This window comes from Balearica regulorum, chromosome 25, assembly GCF_011004875.1.
Source record: "Balearica regulorum gibbericeps isolate bBalReg1 chromosome 25, bBalReg1.pri, whole genome shotgun sequence".
Lineage (NCBI taxonomy): Eukaryota > Metazoa > Chordata > Aves > Gruiformes > Gruidae > Balearica > Balearica regulorum.
In genome coordinates this window covers 2927719-2940493 of record NC_046208.1, presented here as the reverse complement: position 1 = coordinate 2940493, position 12775 = coordinate 2927719, and the positions used below count along the sequence as shown (strand labels likewise).

Sequence of the window (12775 nt, the reverse complement as noted above, 5' to 3'; positions counted from 1 at the left end):
CCTTTTCCCCTTCCCGAGCGCCCGTGCTTTGTTGTGTGAGGGGTCTCCTGGGGCGGGGGCACCGGCAGACACGCTGAGTGGGGAGAGGGACGGGGAACGGGTGATGAAACCCGAAGGTTTTTAGACAGGAATTCAAAAATGTAACTTTTTTTGTGAGGGCGGTGCTCTGGCGGTTATCAGTCGCTCCCAGGCCCGGCCAGGCCTGCGAGCGGCGAGGCCCCGTTCCCCCCCCCCCCCCCCGCCCCGCGCCGCCACTGCGCAGGCGCCGCCCGGCGGGCGGGCGGAGGGACGTTCCCGTGGCAACGGCCGGGCCAGTGGCGGGCGGCCGCAGCCTGACCGGAGCCTCGCCGCCCGCCGCGGCAGCGCTGGACGGAGGAACGCGGGCAGGCGGCGGCGCGGGGCCCGGCGGGGGATGGGGGCCGTCCCCCCCCGCCACGATGCTGCTGGGCAGGAAGCCGGAGGCGCCCCTCGGCGCAGGTGAGGCGGCGGCAGCGGGGCCGGGCCGGGCGGGAGCGGGCTGAGGCGGCCGCTGGGCCCTTCCCGGTGCGCCCCGGCGGCAGCCACGGGGGTCCCGCGGGGAGCGGGGCCGCGGCCTCGGGGAGGGCCCGGGGGTGAGCGCGGGGTGACGGGCCGGGACTGGCCGGGGAGCCCGGCTCGCCCCGCTCCCCCCCTTGGTTTCTCCCGTTCGCGAAACCGCCGAGCCCCGGTGCGGAGTCGGTTGCGTTAAACGTTGCGATTTTAAGTTCTTTAACAGTATTTGTCAGTAGTTACGGTGCAGACCGACACGACCTCTCCCCCCCCCCCCCGCCCCTTGCTGCAAATCTGCTAACTGTAATTCCCACATATCATTTTTAAAGGATAACCTACTTTAAGGGGTAGTCCTATCAAGTATTTAAGTGTAGGCTCGTTTTCTGTTGTGGCTCTCAACGAGGCTAGTTCGGGATTATCCTGCTTAAGGGAAAAAGGGGAATATGCTGGTTAATGTTTCTTAAGGATATATTTGCAGTGCAAGAGTTGATTAAAAAAAGGTACACTCTAAGTGTTACAAATTAAAATTTCCCAAGAGCTTTGCACTCTGTTGTGGTGGTAAAATATAGCCATAGTTAAATTGTAAAGGTGATTTAATAAATGAATGAGAACTGATGATCTTACAGACTAAAATGTGCTAAGCGAGATACATTTCAGCGTTTGTATCAATGTGAATTGTTGTAACTAACTGGTCTGTATGTGGGATGTTTCCAGCCAGGTTTGGAGATGGATTATACGACTCCTATATGAGGATAGATCAGATTAGGTACCAAGAGTCTACAAATGAAGACCACAGCCCCTCAGGACTTCCTTCCCTTGGAAGATCTAATGTGAGTATTTTAAAGTCATCTGGGTCTTCATGTTGTGTTGTGTGGCAGTGAGAACCATCAAGGAATTTGATATCTCCCTATTGAGAATAAATTTAAAAAGTGGGATGTCGCAGCTTTGTAGTAGCTTATTAACATTATTGCTTTTACTAAGCACAAAAAAGATGTGGTGCTGTGTTCAACGTAGAACTTGCTAGGCAGCCTCAGAAATCCTATCTTACTATCCTCCGCTCATGTTTTAATCAAGAAAGTTATTTTACAAAAGCTTGAAGTGTTCTGCCGTGTCACCTGGTATGTCGATAAGTATGTACATCCACACATACTTTGCTTTAACTCTTGCACGTTTCCATTTTAGTTTCCCTCATGAAAATTCCGAGAGATAAGTACTTAGAACAGCAGAAGGATCAGTGTGGGTTTGCCTGGCTGCCAAACATCTTACAAAAGTATCTTTCTCCTCTGAAAACTTTGGCGTTATCTGCCACTCTGTTTGCTGGAAAAATAGCTCTTTATGGACTGAAAGTTTTAATGTGCTTCTTCGTAAGTGCTGCGTTTCCTCAGCAGATGTGGAGTTATGAGATCGAGCAGTAGTGGTCATGTTTAGCTGTACGGGGATCTGACCTTTACATGATTTTTAAATGTATTTTGGCTCTTGTTGAATTTTGGCAGAAGTGAAAGAGCTTGAGCTTAAAAAAACGCTCTCTAAAATGTGAAAGTAGACATTTCACTGAGTGAGATGCATTTGAAAATCGTCGCCTTGTGGGAATTTATTGTAACAGATATTAGCAATTAATGTGGTCTGGGCCATTCACTGAGCAAACTCAGTAGCATGGGTCTGTGTTTTCCCTTTCTGGCAATATTGAGGGACAGCAGAAGAAACTCAGAGATTTGTTGAGTAGTAGAGTTTGGAGAGTAGTGGGTTGTGGGTTTTTTTCAGGGGCATGGGAACATTTAAATGGCAGCGTTTAAGTCGTAGTGTAACGACAGTTGTTCATAACTGAACAGAAATCAGTAGAATGGAACTATCCAGTTAGATACAAATATAACTCTATGAATATTTCGTTCCCCTGGTGTATCTTATTCTTCGTCTGTGTTTTGTCCATTGAGCCTGTTAACTTCTTAAAGCAAGATTAAGGATTATAAAATGCCTAGTTTTGCCATGATGACACATCAGAAAAATACGACCTCAGTGGTATCTTGTGAGCAGGAACTGAGATGAAGCATGCAAGGATGAAAACCATGATGCTCAATTTTAATGGGAAAGTATTTGGAATTAGAGTGATATTTGGTTTCCTTCTTGCAAGATTTTTGTATATACGATGTAATGTTACATGAGAATTGAAGAGTTCCGATGTCTGCAGCTGTCCATTCTTTTCATCCTAGCTATAACAGAACATAAATATCTCTGCTTTGAGAATACATGGGTTTCATTCAGTTTGCTTAATTCAGTATTCAGAAAATAACTGATGCACTTTTGCAAAAACAGTTGTGTAGGAACTGGGTTAACTGTTTCCTCCTCAATCAACATGAAGTTTTGTAAGCACGTGAAAATCTTCAACAGGGTGCCACTTGTGTTGTCAGTCTAATTTCTTGGCTGCTAATAGCACTTTATCAATAAACCAAAACCTGCACAGCCTGTGATTTGTACAAGAAAGCTGTTGAAAGAAAGCTGATGTTACCCAGAAGTCATCTGACTTTGAGTGGAGCTGTTGTGAGTTCAAGATTGATCTATATTTGTGTCTGACCGTCACGCGGCAAATGATTTTGGTAGTCCTCTAAGAAGGAAAATTTAGTCCTTACTACTGAATGGCTGTTGAGTTTGAGATCCAAAGCCGTAGTTTCTTCATTAAGATACAGTTCCAGGATAAATGGCATCATGGATTCCTTGTTTACGTAGGGATTCAAAGGTACAAAATGTTTGCTACAAACAGCATTATTAGCAGAGTTGCTCTTGCAGTATGGAGAATATGTAGATGTAGCACTGTTTGCAAGGCTTTCATGCTTGATCACATTGCTACAATTGATGACGTTCAGACTGTTAACACCATTTCTTGGAAATCAAATAGTTGAAAGAAATGTAATAAGTAGCATTTCTGCTATACAGTAGCATGTTTTGAAGCCTTGGTGCGTCCTTTGTTCATCCAGCTGGAGAAGGCAGCTCCGCAGAGCCCTGCTGATAGGAACTGCCGTGGTGGCAATGTTCTGCGTCAGGGTGGTCACCTGCAGAGGTGCAGTTGTGTCTGTTCCGAATCACAGTGATAAAAAGATAAAAAGCTGCTTCTGTTGTGCATACAATTGAAGCTAGTGTAGGAGGAATATCAAGTTTTGATTGCAAAGGCGAAAATAAGACTTCTATTGTAGAAGGACAGGCCCCTTTCCCCCCTTCCCCCCCCGGAAAACTTTAGAAAATAAACAAATGTGAACCTTGTTCTGTGCTTATGTTCACTGTTTATTTGTAAACTTACTGTTTGACTCTGCGGGACTGAATAGTCTTTTAGCCAGTTCTGAAAATATGTCATTCTTATCTTGGAGGTTCAGCCAGGCTCCAAGAAAAAGGCGTTTATTCTAAAGTTACCAGGGTTGGGCTTTGTTTTTTTGTTTAAGACTTTCTGGAAAGGCGTGTCCCGTATAGTGCACTGTATTTTTGGGTTGATAGGACTCAGAGTAGTGGAACTTAGTAGGATATATCCAGTGACCCTTAGTCAACATTGATAAGGACTGACTTCTGCAGGAAATGCCCTTTTTTTTTTTTGCGCTTGTGAGCAAGAGCTAATGTTTCAAGGCAGCACCAACAAACAGACTCTTAAGAGAGATGTATGTAGTTGTTTTTGGCGAGAGCATTCACTTCCCTTATTTACGGACTGTGCCGAGATGTTGGATTGTATGTAACTAAAAAGGAATTTGGTTTTATTGCTGTGGATCTGCAGGTTTATTTATAATTTTTGTTTGATTCCCCTGTAGTTATTTTGGTTTTCAGGGATTCGGTTTGGCATGTGTCTCAAATCTTTATTTTTAGATTAAAGGACAAAATGGAAAACAGATGTTGCTACTCTAGTCATGGCTTCTTCAGTGTAGCACCGGATAAGACACCACCTCTCTGCTGTCTGTCAGCATGGAGCATCAATGAGTAGAAAAGGGGAATAACTGCTGTTCAAGGAGCTGAACTCCAGGGAGTTGTCGTTTTTACAAATTATTAAATGCTCGAGCTTGAAAAATTTCACAGTGTTTTCTCACCACCTATGCCTTCATTTCAGATGTAAATATTGTAACATATGGCAGTAAGAGGCAGTGGTTACAGACTACTGTCAACAAAGTGGGAGTAAGAGAGATTTTATTCAAAGCTTCCAAGTCTATCTTAAGATAGTTGTGCAGCTATGATGATTTTAAAAGGAGTTGTGGATATGATGGTATTTTCCCCTTCAAAGAAAAATAATCTTTTTTTCTTTTTTTTTTTTTTTAGAGTATGGTTTATCTTGTCTTTATCATCCTTTTGTTCCTTGTTCAGCTTGGTTATATCAGCCTTATGTCACTTGCTGTCATTTCTTTGTCGTCCTTTGGCACACTTGTCTTTGCAATATTCCTGACACTTCTCTGCACATTCATGTTATGCTGCATGTTTCAGACAGGTGCAAGTTGCATCTGTCATTGGTTGTGTTTGCTGCACCCACGTTTAAAGCTAAACATAGCCGTTCCCCTGGCCCTTTGCTGACTACATGCATACTAGTAGAGATAGGTATTGTGTCCTTGTTTGAGTGTTTGACTATCTAGGGTTCACCCTTATGGACTTAAAAATACGCTACATTTGTGCAAGTGCTTGGTTCAGTAAGTTGCATTCTCTTTGTGTACCCTTCTATAACTATGCTTGTAACTTGAGTTAGTTTAGGTCCAGCATTTTATATTTATTCCTAACAGAAATGCAAAACCTGTTATGTTAATGTTTTTGCTTTATGTGGTTTTGATTTTATTCTTAGTCTGTGCTTTAAAAGGGAAAGTAAAGTTTATTTTTTTGTTTTTCCATCTGTAGATTTCTAGCAACAAACTTGCAATGAAGGATCACCCTCTGACTGGAAGTCAGGTCAAAGTGGAGCAATTATTTGAGGACTCTGGCAACAGAAGGAGTAGCACTCTTCAGTCTGCAGGCATTACTGGTTCAGAAAGATCTCTTCCTTCCTTGACAAAAGATAAAAGTATAGAGAGCATAAGCACTTCTAAAGGTGGCGGTAGTTCCTCAAAAGCACATAAAGCCGTTTCCCAAGCTCCAGAGCAAGCTGTCAAACAGTACAAACATCAGTTATCTGCTTATGAACAGCAAGAGATACTGAATTTTTCTGAAATTTACTTTGTGGGTCCAGCTGCAAAAAAAAGACAAGGAGTTATTGGTGGTCCCAACAATGGAGGTTATGATGACGACCAAGGCAGCTACATTCACGTGCCCCATGACCATCTTGCTTATCGGTATGAAGTCCTCAAAATCATTGGCAAGGGCAGTTTTGGACAAGTTGCTAAAGTCTATGATCACAAACTCCACCAACACTTAGCCTTAAAGATGGTTCGCAATGAAAAGAGATTCCATCGCCAAGCGGCAGAAGAAATCCGGATTCTCGAGCATCTGAAGAAGCAGGATAAAACAGGCAGTATGAATGTTATTCACATGCTGGAAAGCTTCACCTTTCGGAACCACATCTGTATGACCTTTGAACTCTTGAGTATGAACCTGTATGAGCTGATTAAAAGAAATAAGTTTCAGGGCTTCAGTATCCAACTGGTACGCAAGTTTGCTCACTCTATACTGCAGTGTCTGGATGCTCTTTATAGAAACAAAATCATACACTGTGACTTGAAGCCAGAAAATATCCTCCTAAAACAGCAAGGGAGGAGTGGAATCAAGGTTATAGATTTTGGGTCCAGCTGTTTTGAGCACCAAAGAGTCTACACATATATTCAGTCTCGATTTTATCGGGCGCCAGAGGTAATTCTGGGCAGTCGCTATGGGATGCCCATAGACATGTGGAGCTTTGGCTGTATTCTGGTGGAGCTATTGACTGGATATCCTCTTTTTCCTGGAGAGGATGAGGGAGACCAGCTGGCTTGTATGATGGAACTTCTTGGAATGCCACCTCAGAAGCTTTTGGATCAATCCAAGCGAGCCAAGAACTTCATCAACTCCAAGGGTCATCCTCGCTACTGCACTGTAACTACGCATGCAGATGGAAGAGTGACCCTTACTGGGAGTCGATCGCGCCGGGGTAAAATACGAGGCGCTCCAGGGAACAAAGACTGGGTGACAGCACTGAAAGGCTGCGACGATCCCTTGTTTATAGAGTTCTTAAAAGAATGTCTCAGCTGGGATCCTTCCGCACGCATGACTCCGAGTCAAGCTTTAAGGCACCCTTGGATTTGTAAACGCGTACCTAAACCACCCAGCACTGATAAAACCTCCAGTAAACGGATTTCTAGCTATACAAGTTCGTTCACAGGAATAGGTTCCAAGTTGCCTCCTGTAGTTGGAGTAGCAAACAAGCTGAGGGCTAATTTAACATCCGACTCCAACGGCAGTATACCTCTATGTACTGTGCTACCCAAACTGGTCAGCTAATAGAGAATTATGTATTTCCAGAATACATACCTTGTATTTTAATTCTTTGTTAATAATGTGTAAGGAAGTTAAATGCAGAGGTTTTTAATGGATTTACTTTTTATTAGAGGCTAAATCTTGAATATAAAAAGTTTGGTCAAAATGTACACATTTAAAGGGCTAACTTTTATCCAATTGTTTCACTCACAATATGGTGCATATTACATTACTGGCGAGGTCAGCTCAGCTGTTGAGTACAATGACAGTTTGGCAGACGTGCTATTTAATACTGCTGTTTTAGAAATCAAACTATTTCTTATCAGGACGGTTTAACAGATTCTTTTGCTGAAGACAGCAAGGGAAATGGATTTAAAATACCTGTTTTCAGTTAATCTCCAATTGAACTCTTTTTATTCTGGGGAGAGTTTTTACATCTATTGTCAAAAGCACAAATGTGTTAACGTAATGCATTAGGAACTTACTTGCAAATTGCTAACTTACGTTTGAAGAATTTTATTTCTCTGCGCTACTTTTCCCTTACCTATTCTGACTGAGATTTTTTAAAATACCATGGGATGTAGACACCAAAGGAATTTGGTGTTGAAATTTTATTATCTGAATAATTTTTTTCCAAAGGAGCATAAAAATGCCATGAAACACAGGATATATCTAAATAAAACTACTAACTTCTGTACAGTTGCTATTTCCCTTAAAAGTCTATGGAAAGCTGGTAGGGGAAGTCAAGATCAGGACTGGTCCATCACAAGCGTGGGCCAGTTTGTTCAGGGCTAATGAGTCAATTATACGTTTCCTTGGAGCTCAAATTTAAGTCATCAGTTCTGCCAGGTGTGTGTGTGTTTGTTTGTTTTTCCTGTGTTGTTCCCAAAACAAAAATGTTGAACTTAGAGCTGTTTATGTACATGTCATTTTAAAAACTTTTTTTGGTGTGGAGTGAATTCCATTGAATTACATGGAGCTCTTATAATAAAAAGCAAACATGCCACTCCTATCAGACAAGTGAAAGTTTTTAAGGCCCAGGACTTTAACTAGAAAATGTGTGTGTGTGGGGCACGCCTAATAATTGGAAGTGCGATCTGAAACCTAAGCGTAATCTGTGAAATATCAGGAGGGACATGATGTGCAAAAACTGGTGGATCCAAATCAAAAGTTATGGGAAGAATTGCTTTATTTCTAATCAAATTCCTTCAGGTCTGTGAGAGAGAGATGCCTATGTTTTCGCGTTCTTGAGATATATGAGTTTGTATTTCCTATTCCTTTATCTTCCAAGAACATGAAAAGGTGGCGTGACCTGTAATGACAACAGCACAGCTCCTTCGGGTCGTTGCTTCTTGCAGCCACATGGCCCGAGTCCATTTACAAAAACCTCTGATCTCTTGCCAGGTGCCTGAACACAATTTTAAATACAATTTAGAGCTTTTATGAACAGATTTTTAGATTTAATGAGTTTCTCTGTAGCAGGTTTTTAATGTTAAAACGAGGAGACTCTCAGTATACAGACAGAGGAATTGTCAGGGTGAATTTTAAGACAAGGTGATGGCGTTCAGTACGAGGCCCTCTGAGAAGATGGGGCCGCGTTTACTCGTCTGCTCCGTTTAATTACAGCACTGCTGAAATGCTGGGTGGAGGCCTGTAGAAAAAGTCAAAAGGACAGAGCCAAAGCTACAAACTTTCCAGGACTGTTGTTTAAACTGAGGTTGTCATGTAGGTAGCTTTTCTGAGATCTTTTGTTTTACAAGTGTAAAATCAATAAGCTGAGTAATAATACTAAAATAAGAGTAGCCTTTATCTGTGCAGCTACAAGTAATACCAGGGTGTATGGTATGACCGTGGTTCACTTCAAATAATGCATGACTGGTATTTTTTATTTGGCTCAGCTGAATGAAGTTTTATTTGACTGGAGAATGGGGGAAGTGGCAGAAGACACCGTCGATTTTTAGTAGACTCCCTAATACATGTGTCACATTTTCAAAAGCCAGAAACATTCTCCTTCCTCCTCTGCCCTTTACCTTATACATTTTTTACAAAATACACCTGGTGAGTGAGGAGAAAGGAACCTTTCAGGAGCAATAGCTTGTTAGGAAAGAGGCATAGAAAAGCACTTTATATAGAAGTTGTAAAGTGATGGTAGTGTATGGAGCCTGGCAGAAGACAGTAGAGTGTTGGTGGGCTAGGACCTGTGCAAGCAGGTCTTCTCTTAGGAAAACAGAGCAGTGTTACGGTTCTAAACCATTTTCGTCTGTAAAATGCCAAATGTAGAATAATCATTCTCCTGTGACATCTGGGAACTTGTTACTATGAGGTAACTTCTAGTGTAACAGCCTCTGGTGTACACACAGTAATCTCAGTTAAGGCTGGTGCTGTAAAACTGCAGATAAGTAATTATCTGGCAAGAACATTGCTTTTTATCTAGAAAATGTGTTCAGCATGACCTGACTGCACAAGGTGCCCGTTATGAGTTGTGTGTGTTTAAGACTGGCTCTTACTTACTCGGGACTAATACATTTTAAAATCAAGTGTGTAGTTAACTGTCTTGCTAATTTGGGGTTCTTGTCTATATAGCCATAGTCGGTGAGAAGGAAAAGGAAGCAGCCTCAGATTTCTACTGTATTGAAAAAGACTTCATAAGCCAGGGAATACAGCTGAATTAATTTTGTCTTGTTTCCAATTACTCAGCCCCATTTTTCTTTATAAAATGTTTGCTTTCAGCGAACAGTGTGACCCGGTATTGCCAAACTGGGAGAGCCCTTCAGGTGAGCTAATAAATCTCCTATCTGGGAGGGACCTGAGGGACCGTCCCCGCGGACGCTTGGCTTGTTGAGTTCCCTGTGAATTTGCCCAGGAGCCGCCCATAGCCACGCGTGGAGGTTGGACCCCGGGCTGCGTCGCTGGATGCTGTCGTTCCTAAAGGGCGCTCACGCTCGCAGTGGCTGTCTTCACTGAGATCACCCCAAATTCACGCTTTGGGAAGCTAAACCCTCGTGAGGTCTGAAATTGCCAGAGGTCCATCTTTTTCATTAATTGTCATACTGGTTAGAATGTTAGAAGTAGGCTAAAGCTAGACTTGCCTGAATAGAACAACAGCTTTTATTTTTGTGGTAGCTCTTTGGTTTGCAAGTTTGTTATTCTGCCAGCACCAGTGAGGTTCCTCTGGAACTTCAATCACATTCTTCTAGCAAGTTAGGACAAAACAAACACAAATTACTTGGGTTTACCTCAAAACAGACATCACATTTATAAAAGTCTCTTAAGCTCGTTTTAAAATGTTCCTTATAACGTTCCCTGTTTTACTACACTCTTAGTCTGTGTATTGTAAATAACCCGCTCTGTTTATTGTCTGCATTTTTAGCTGTTTGGTTTAGCAATAGCTTATATAAACGAACTACAAGGCATGAGCATCACATCCGACAGATACACGTTGCTTCTACACTGGGGTCGAAATATTATCTGCCTGTCCAAGTAGCAGGGAGAAACTTGTATTTATCTGAACTCGGTGGGACACCAAGTACATCATTCTTCACTGCGGAACGTGGTACTGCAGGCAGACACTCACCCAGGCTGCGTTTAGTTCTTTACAGGTTTGATCTTACTAACACCAACTGCTGAAAGCGAAGCTCGTTTTATAACGGTGACCTGATTATAGAGGAAATCTGGGTACAACAGATTCTCTTCACTGGAGTTTTTTTATCCTTCCCATCCAGCTTGAATAGGAACTCGAGTTGTCTGGTGACCTAAGAATTCCAAACAGACTGGAAAATTTAGGGTGACTTTTGTGGAAGAGCGAGTGTGTTGCTCAATCTGCAGTTGTTTACAACTGTTGTGAGCTGTTAGGACTTCCACGCAGTTGAAAACTTTTTGAGCACTAATTTATCGGTAGAGGTTCTTACCAATGGTCATCCTCTTTAAAACTACCTCTGAAACAAACCTAGGGTCCTTTCGAAAGGGGTATTCACTGCAGACTACAGCTCTTCCCCCCCCCCCCTTTTTTTTTCAAAAATACTAATAGCTGTTTTGGCTGTGAAACATATACATGATGATCTCAGCAATGTCTTACTAATCCTAGCCATAGAAGCAAAAGGCTGATTCTGCACCCAGAGATCTCTGCTGAAATGATTGATACAAATCCCCTGCCTGCCAAAGGTTAATACTGTTGTGGGAGTAGGGAGCCAGAATAATACGGGAAGCGCTGTGGTACTTCTCTGCAGCACCCAGCTGAGGTTGGAAACAAACTGTGCTGAAAGACTTTAATGAAAAACCCTGGAGCTTTTGCACGTGTTGAGCGCTCGGGGCTGTGGGTACCTGGCAGTTTTGAAAACTGGACCTCCTGGTTTTGTACTTGGTGCTTATCACAGACACCACTTGATTATTTTTTTAAAATTTGTAGTAATTTGGTAAGGGTTTGGGGAAATGGATCCACTTCATACTTCCCATAAAAGAGCCCTTGTGTGTTCTAAAACCCCGCTGATACTTGACTGGTTTTTAACTCCCATGTAACATGTAAAATCCGTGGGTCATCAGAGCAGTCTTGGATAGGTGAACAGTGTCCCCGTACTCCGGGGGTGCAGAGGCTTCAATCCAAACGCCATTCTCGCAGACGGGCCGAGTCAGTAAGTCTGCGTTGCTAAAAGAATAACCCGTGTTCCCTATACATAGTACTGTGCCTTATTATTTTACCAGCCTACATCTGTCTCGGTGCAATCAAATTACTATTCAGGGTTTCTTATACGTTGCAGATGTTCATACTAAATGTCAATGTCTAAAGAATTTACAGGTTAGCCTGTTTATTATAAATATTGTGATGAGGTGTAATATGGTGGAGAATGTAGAAAACATATAAGGTGCATGTGACTATAACTCGCTGTGAAGGAACACGTTGGAAGTAAGTCAGTCTCAAACTATGTATCTAAATGTAATGAACAGATATTTCCTAAAGTTGTATTTCAGTTCATTTTTAAAAGAAAATAAATACATAATTTTCTTTAGCAACAGACTGTGCAAATTCCTAAAAGAAGTACTTGACTTAAAAAAAAAAAAAAAAAAAAGGATTAATTATTCCCAGATGGTGTAACTTACCTTGTGTTGCCAGACACTGCCTTCTGTGGCATCTAACGAGAGAGGAGGAGGAGATTTTCAGACTATGGGAATAGATGATTTCAGTGTGTCTATGCCAAACGTGATGAATGCTCTGATCTGACAAATGTTCTTCTCGTTAACGGTGCTGTAATTAGAACATATCGGAGTTTTGCCATGACATTCTTCAGTTGTCACTTTCTTATTCAGCCCCCCCAGAGATCTTTTTAAAACCCAGGATCCTGCTTATCCCTAGGCTGGAAGGAGAAATCCAGTAATAGCCACTTAAGGAAGATTTGCTTTTATTAGAAACCTATAAATGGGTAACCTACTGTACACAAGTGGATACTGGAATAGTTTGAAGATGAAATCATGCTGCAATAAAAAGGTCTCTAGCTATGACCTATATGATTAAACGATGCATGTTACATGCAGAAACAGTTCGCAGACAACACTGAATTTTTTCCTTGTTATAATATGGGTAAATGGCAAATATTTGATTAAAAAAATTTACAATCTGAAAACAGTAACAAAATATGTACACGCAGGCGTTGAAGTGTTCTCTGAATGTCTTCGTTTATAGTATATGTATATACGTACTCGTAGCTGCGGAGGTTGCAGGCACAGTGCCTGCTCAGTCTGCCACGGTTACTGATTTTCATGGGACAGTCTGTATCAGGATTTTGTATGACCGAGCGGCATTTTCTCAAGCACGGCACCTCATTTTTTTAAAAAATAAGCTTATCTTGCCACGCTGTGA

The 12775-nt window shown here is 42.2% G+C and overlaps 1 protein-coding gene across 3 annotated transcripts; it reads left to right on the top strand.

Moving 5' to 3' along the window:
- Nucleotides 1–297: 297 nt before the first annotated feature.
- DYRK3 (dual specificity tyrosine phosphorylation regulated kinase 3) lies at nt 298–7772 on the top strand. Of its 3 annotated transcripts, none has more exons than XM_075776053.1 (3): nt 298–477; nt 1243–1358; nt 5377–7772. In XM_075776053.1, exons 1-3 carry the CDS (start codon nt 438–440, stop codon nt 6946–6948), a joined length of 1728 nt encoding a protein of 575 aa, XP_075632168.1. In that variant the 5' UTR covers nt 298–437; the 3' UTR covers nt 6949–7772. The 3 variants fall into 3 exon arrangements, with proteins under 3 accessions (XP_075632168.1, XP_075632171.1, XP_075632169.1); XM_075776056.1 differs by having other exon boundaries at nt 1247–1358; nt 5377–7086; XM_075776054.1 differs by lacking the exons at nt 298–477; nt 1243–1358 and adding an exon at nt 4150–4233 and having other exon boundaries at nt 5377–7086.
- The last annotated feature ends 5003 nt before the right edge of the window (nt 7773–12775 follow it).

Coding starts and splice junctions, on each gene's coding strand:
- DYRK3 (XM_075776056.1), top strand. CDS start 413: ATGGGGGCCGTCCCCCCCCGCCACGATGCTGCTGGGCAGGAAGCCGGA. Junction 478..1,246: donor GGAGGCGCCCCTCGGCGCAG/GTGAGGCGGCGG, acceptor GTTTCCAGCCAG/GTTTGGAGATGGATTATACG. Junction 1,359..5,376: donor CTTCCCTTGGAAGATCTAAT/GTGAGTATTTTA, acceptor TTCCATCTGTAG/ATTTCTAGCAACAAACTTGC.